This window comes from Gymnogyps californianus, chromosome 8 (genome assembly GCF_018139145.2).
Source record: "Gymnogyps californianus isolate 813 chromosome 8, ASM1813914v2, whole genome shotgun sequence".
NCBI classification, from domain to species: Eukaryota; Metazoa; Chordata; class Aves; order Accipitriformes; family Cathartidae; genus Gymnogyps; species Gymnogyps californianus.
The window spans coordinates 17,772,959-17,780,247 of NC_059478.1; the positions used below are offsets into that span (position 1 = coordinate 17,772,959).

The window sequence follows — 7,289 nt, forward strand, 5'->3', positions numbered from 1 at the left end:
ATTGTCCTTGCTGTGGAGTCAGAGGTTTGTTTGTTATTGTGCAGTGGTTGAACTAACACATACTTTCAGAAGGCAAGTGGCTGCCTTAGAAATCAGAGAGGCAGAACTGGCCTGAGGCCAGCTACAGATGTTGCTACAACTTTGACTGAATGACCCTTAATATTAACCTTAAGTGACAGTTCCTTCCAAGAAGGAAAAAGGGTAAGAAAAGACACCGAAAGATAGTCACTTTGACTGTGCTTTTGGACAAACTGACCAAATGAGTTTGTCACAAGAAACAGCTGCAGATAAAGGCTTTTGTCTGCTCTGAAGAGAACCAATGATTTTGTAGAATTAGTCTTGGAAATTTGAGAGAACTAAATGCGATTGCTTAAGCTGCAGGAGGAAGAAAAAAAAATCTGAAGGAAAATGTACCATGGGTTTATTTAACACCTTTCTACTTATCTACCAAGAGCAGTATCTTCCAGGTCATTTGAAATACCACTGTGTGAATAACCAATGTTTTCATTTGACTGAAAAAGCTGGGGTAATCCAAAACTGGAGTCTAAAGATACCTGAATTAAGACAATTTGTCACCAGACATTATGTTCATTCAATTTGTTGCAATTAAATTGTAACATAAATAAAACCCACAAGGCAATACAGAAGAAGAATTTAAACATTATACCTTCTATTTCCTAGAAGAATGTTCTACCACTGTGGTATGATGAGAATACCATCTCTCTTTTTCCTCCCTGTTTTTTCAGGGACATTTAGTTCCTCTAGAAACTTCAGAGCAAGATGCCAAAGTTGATTTGAAATAGAGTACTACAAGCATAATTACTTCTGTGGATCAAACTGGATCCAGATTTGCCTATTTACTTTAGGATCAATCAGATCTGCTTTTCCATCATACAGTATTTGACATTGGAAGAGGCTGGCTGCCTCCCATTAAAAATAAAAACCTCAAAGGCAGAAGAAAATACTCATCATATGCAGAGTTAAGAAATATGGCTAAACCAGCAGGGAGGTGGAAGGAAGACAAGACAGAATACCAACATCCAGAAACTCCAAGAAGCCTGTCTAAGCATTCTTATTATCCCTTAGAAATATTGATTTACTACAATCTCAGATCAGAAAGCAAATGAACAAAGATGCAGCATTTAGTATGAACCAGAGAGAAAACACAGTTTTCTCGCAGACTTGGATTAATGAAAGCAGTTTATGTGCAAAAGTAGTCTTCCATGATCTGTTGCATCAGAAAAAACTCTTATAAACTAACATTAATTCACAAGTCCTGTAATACTTTACATACTAATACTCCAATTCCAAAATGGTTCTTACAGGAAGATTCAGTGCTACTGCATCTACAGGCTGGTGAAATGGCCAGGAAAAGTTGTGTCTCCACATGGCTTTCATGACCACCCTCTGTAAGTACTGAAGTTGGTTTGTTTGACAACCACTGTTTTTGTTATTTATATATTCTGGTGGCGGAGGGTTAATAATAATAGAACGGCGTTGACTTGGAACAGACATCTTTAGCAAGTTTGTATATCTGCTTGTTCAAAGATCTTCATTATACATCTAACCTGGGGGGAAAAAAAAAAAGAAAAAGAAATAGTATTCAGTGAAGATATCTAGATTTAATGCTGTTTACATGTTCACTTCTGTTTGTAGAGTGTCAATACTGTAGTCACAGGCATACCTTCATGGTTTAACCAAGACACATTTGTGTTACAGTGCATAATTGGATGTCCTGGACCACTACAGTCTAGGAATACATCCTCTGCCTTCCCCTCTCCACAGATGGAGTCCTATAGAAGAGGTTTAACCTAAGAAGCAGCTTTACAGCACACACTGCAAGTCTCACTTAGCACACAGCAATAGCTACGTATTACCTTCCTCATGCATCTCAGCCAAGTCACCACACAGAAGTCCTACAACTGCCAATAAAATGTTTTAGCATGTGTATTTTGAAACAGTGCTTTTCAAGTTTGTGTATGTTCACAACAGTATTTTCTGCCACTGTGCATCAGCTTTGTTATGTACCAGAGGACTATAAAAGGTTCATTCCCCTCAAACAGTTTTTGATCATTTAAAGACTACTGCAAGGAACAACCATGGTAATTTGTCTTTAGCCAGTGCAGTGTTGCTGTGCTGCAGCAGAACATGCAGGTACTTCGGAATGGCAGAGGCTGTGTTTTGGGGTGCGTAAGACCAGCACTAAGCTAGGCAAGACCATCGCCAAGCATGATTACAGAAGTTCCAGTCCTTGCCCACCTTCTTAGCTCATCGAGTTACACTCAATCAAGAGTCTCACTTTCTTCTCCCCGTTAAGACAAAAAAGCACCATATTTTCTCATTCTAACGTTAGTTCCTTGGTTTACCAATGTAACAGTTTCTTTTAGTGCATTCATTTGATCAAGCTATACTTATTCCATTCTCAATTTATCCTGCGTTCTGCTAAAAAAAAAAATCTGATAGCATGCTTTTCATCAAGGTATAAAGTATTTAATGAGTTTCAGAAAAGGTCATAATAAGCTAGATAGATACTATTCTAGTAGTGTGCTGATAACATTAGCTATGCCCCACTCTTACAACAACTGTAACATCCCATGTCACACATCTTACATTTTCATCTTTGTTCTTTATTTCAGCATTCAAAAGCATGCCTGTTCTCAAACAGCTCTTGAAGCTAAAGAGCTGTTCTGATTTCTCCCCCATGTGTTCAGTCTAGTCATTTACAGAATGCAGATGTCTTTCATTGAACAGTACTGCCATCAAGGTAAAAGTTTTCTTTTTTCTTTAATAAGGAAAATGTATCAAACTTGAGTTAATACCAGGAGCAGTTCTGGGCTATGAGCCAGCCTACCTACGTAGACACTACATCAGTAATAAATTTAGTACAAGATCAGATTGTTTTGAGGTCCACAGTAAAGCAAGTATCAAAACTACTGTTATTTTTCAGATTTCACTTGAGAGGACAGTTTTAATAGTTTAGGCATGAAGTTTTAGTTTCAAGTCATATAAATAACAAGCTGTGTTAATTTGAAATTGGAGAATAATCATCTTCTGTCACCTGTGTCTTCTGATGAAACCAAATCTAGCACTTACTCTAAAGCAAATTTCAAAAAACCCAAAGGGAACCTAGTTTTCCTGGAATAAGATACGCAACTGCCAGGGTACAGTATGTGCAAAACAGCTTGCATTCTACAGACAGAGAAGATAGAGTCTGCCTTGTGCTTGACAGCGTGCTAACTCTGAAGTTAGGCATTTCTCTGTTGCCTGCTTTTGCAAAGCTAGTTGATATAGTGGTAGATACTGGAGTGTGCTGCAGAAGGGAACTTGGTCTCTTTTTTAATTCAGAAGTGAATTCACGATCTAATTTTTTTCCCCACTGTTCCCACTCTTTCCTTCCAGAGGGGCTTAGAAACACCATAACTCACAATACCTCCTCTTAAAATACTGAAGTCCCAGCTACCTCCTTACAGAAAAGTTAACAGTTTTAAACTATTAGCTATATATCATTTTGGTCTCAGGTGCTGAGGCACTAACAACATAGCACAAAATGTGTTGCATTTTTGTGGTTGTCAGTCTTGCAGCAACTTATTTTCTCCTAGGGAGAGGGTGGTATCAGACTAACCTGCTTTTTTTGACCACTCATTCTATACCTTCAGTTGGAGATGTCCATAGCTACCCAGAGAGAACCCAGCCAGCTGGGATATATTGAGAACAGCCTTACTGGCTTTGTCCTTCCAGTCAGTGCAGAGCCCTGTGGGCCTCCTAGCACAAGCCAGCGGCAAGCTCACCAGACACCTTCTGTTGATGCAGTACCACAGTTAAGGCATCCATATCACTCTCCCTCTGTGCATGCAACATCCATTTGTTTCCTAGAGTTTGCTGCACACATTTAGAATTCGCATGCCTTGGAAAACAGCAACACCTGCCTAATATGCAAAGGGAATGCAAATATAATTTTTATTACCAAGTACACAATCTCAGGCTTTGCATGTCTTTTATTGAGATGGAGACACACAAGCAGGTAGCAGTATCCAAAACAAGAAAGGACCAGAACTTAACAGGAAGTTTTATGCTGAACTTAGAGTCTGGAAGGCCAAGTAAATTCCAAATATTGAGTTGTCTTGTGTACTCCAGCAAGAGGGTGAGGAAAGGAAGGAGGAGAGCACAAAGATGAAGGGAATAACAGCCACAGAAGCTGCAATTTCCTCATCCTTTCCAGCACTACAGACATAGAAGGATTTTATAACAACATGCACAAACAACTAAGTGGTATCCCTCCATTCTTTCCACCCCAATATATGTTTCGTATTTAAAGGAATATACACTCCCACCCCCAAACAACATATAGCTGCATCCAGTCCCAAGAGCAGCTGCTTTGAATATAAACCATTTCTACTGCTATATGGCATTTCTTCCACCAGCAAGAGCTTACAATAGAAGTTAAAACAAGCCAAAAAAGCTGAAAAACTTAAGTTGAACTCCATATATATTACACCTTAGATAAGAAGAGTGCATATAGTTTGCACCACCACACATCATGCTAAATGCTAACCTTTTCACCAATGTGTATATCTCAGAATGGAAAAATCCAGACACATGCAGGATCTGCCTCTCCTGTAACTGGTCAGTATTAGGAGAACTGGGAAAAGTTCTGAGGCAGTTTTAAGAACCGCACAACCCAGCCAAGTCCATCATCCACTCTTTTAGTCTATTAGGCCACACTATCATTTTCCCCTGATTCTTTCTGCCAAAAACCACATTATGTGATATAAAGTGCAAATTGTTCACCTTCCCCATCTGAAGCACAGAGGCTAGAAATTGAAGACAGGAAGGGAAAGACTACAGTTTGAACTTAAAAAAATCCCATCATAAAAAGCAGATAAATAACATTTAATACTGAAATAAGAACACAAAATAACATCTAATTTCTTGAACATTGTATAAATTAGCACAGTAGAGTCTTGAAGGAAGCTCAAACTTGGCATCAAGAATGCCCAAGAAGACCAGGAGATTGAAGTTTTGTGTACATAACACAGTGTCTTGGGCCTAGATGCCTAGCTTTTAAAACCTTAGTTTAGGCTGTAGAAACTAACTTCCATGCCAACAAAAGAGCTAAGACTGCATCTTCTAAAGGACAAACAAGGGTTTATGTTTTGGTCAATCCCTCCTTTACTACCTCCTCCTCCCCTTCTCCCTAGTCACATAGCACTCTTCTCTAGCTTAAAATAAAACCCAAATTTGTATACTGAAGCAGAAGTGCGATCAGATTCCAGCCAGCTAGATTGTTTGATATTTCTCAAAGCACCCCTTCCCAGCCCCATGTGTCCTTGAGCTGCTGAGGCAGGTCCCAAAGGTCAAGCAATCTCAAAAGAGAAGCCTTGAGTGTTTCCTTAAGGCCCAGTCTGAAGTTTTTCACTGACCTAATAGAGGTATGTTTTTTAGTTTAAGAGTAAAAAGCAAATAGCTCACATGAATTACATCACTAGAGAAGTCAAGGCTTTTGTCAAAGCAACACATCTTGTGAGATTCAAATTTTTTTTTTTTTAAAGATTGTTTGCTATCGCTGATAGCTCTCTAAAAGCGTGCATTAGCTAGCCTACTGAAAAGGCAGCTATTTCCCCTTGTTTTAGCTCAGCATTATGGCTACCAGCCTAGAACCTGTGTATATCATCCTACTAGTCAGGAACAGCAGCTCAGAGAAATATTGGCATACTACATACAGAACAGAAGCATATAGTCTACCAGACTCTACACACTAAGAGCATTTCCTTCTTCAAGGCCTTTTTAACAGGTTTTGTTTAGCTGATAGTCAATTATCATATAGAAATTTTATAAACAATATTGAACCCCCCCCCAGGTGGATATATTAAGGCCATGCAGAGCACAGCCTTCATACTCCAAGTAGCACAATCTCTTCTTTCAGGACAGCTATCCCCATGCAGATAGCCATAAAACAGCATTTCATTATTTTTAGGACCTCTCCTCGGATACATCAAACAAACATTAGTTGTAGAGACAAGCCATATAAATATTAGATCCTGAGAAACCACTGACTTACAGATGTTACCATAACCAACCAGCCTTACTAGCCTTAGGCAATTCAAAACTGAACTACCACCCTCAGAGCAGACCAGACATCTTTTTACCTTAGTTTTAGAGAAAGCCACAACTCACTTCCTCCCCACCTGAGAGGTGAAGAAGAACAGAGCTTTAGAAGAAAGACAGAGAAGTCTTTATAATCTACTCACTGCCTCGTTTTGCTCTCTAGCACTAACTCAGCCACACACCTGCAACCCTAACTAAAACCTGCCCTATCAGTGGTTCTCACTGGGAAGTTGTCAGTATAAAATAGGAACAGCTGCTAAGGGTTAAGACACACCAGATGGGTATTTATGCCACATATGCCACTATGACTACTCACTAGTTAGTCAATAAAATAAGGTGGTGGGATGCAAAAAGATGAGTGATTCTACTTGGATCAATTTTGGTTTGATTTTCTTTTCTTAGCTTTAAAGTCTTAAGTTTAAGATAATGGAAATTCTTATGTTTTATCAATTATCCTGGGTTGTACTGTATACTGTGTACTGTATAATGAAAGGCTCATGGGTCAAGATAAGGACAGGGAGATCACTCAGCAACTACTGTCATGGGCAAAACAGACTCAACTTGGGGAAAAAAATTAATTTAATTTATTACTAGTCAAGCCAGAGCAGGATAATGAGAAATAAAACCAAATCTTAAAAACATTTTCCCCCCACCCCTCCCTTCTTCCCAGGCTTAACTTTACTCCTGATTCCTCTACCTCCTCCCCCCAGTGGCACAGGGGGACGGGGAATGGGGGTTTGGGTCAGTTCATCACACGTTTCTGCTGCTCCTTCCTCCTCAGGGGGAGGACTCCTTATGCTCTTCCCCTGCTCCAGTGTGGGGTCAATCCCACAGGAGACAGTCCTCCACAAACTTCTCCAACATGAGTCCTTCCCACAGGCACAGTTCTTCATGAACTGCTCCAGCATGGGTCCCTTCCACGGAGTGCAGTCCTTCAGGAACAGACTGCTCCAGCGTGGGTCCCCCGCGGGGTCACAAGCCCTACCAGCAAACCTGCTTCAGAGTGGGCTTCTCTCTCCACGGGTCCACAGGTCCTGCCAGGAGCCTGCTCCAGCACGGGCTTCCCATGGGGTCACAGCCTCCTTTGGGCATCCACCTGCGCCGGCATGGGGTCCTCCACGGGCTGCAGGTGGATATCTGCTCCACCGTGGACCTCCATGGGCTGCAGGGGGACAGCCTGCCTC

At 40.6% G+C, this 7,289-nt stretch overlaps 1 protein-coding gene across 3 annotated transcripts in view; it reads right to left on the reverse strand.

Moving 5' to 3' along the window:
* BRDT (bromodomain testis associated) overlaps positions 1 to 7,289 on the reverse strand; it is a 31,872-nt gene extending 24,583 nt beyond the window's left edge. For 2 of the 3 annotated variants that reach the window (XM_050900674.1, XM_050900677.1), the window contains exons 1-2: positions 6,147 to 6,211; positions 1,324 to 1,568 (exon numbers count right to left, since the gene is read on the reverse strand). In XM_050900674.1, coding sequence (XP_050756631.1) covers positions 1,324 to 1,515 — 192 coding nt within the window. In that variant the 5' untranslated portion in view covers positions 1,516 to 1,568; positions 6,147 to 6,211. Of the gene's footprint in view, positions 1 to 1,323; positions 1,569 to 6,146; positions 6,212 to 7,098 lie in introns of those variants that run through there. The other variant, XM_050900676.1, reaches the window with a different exon arrangement.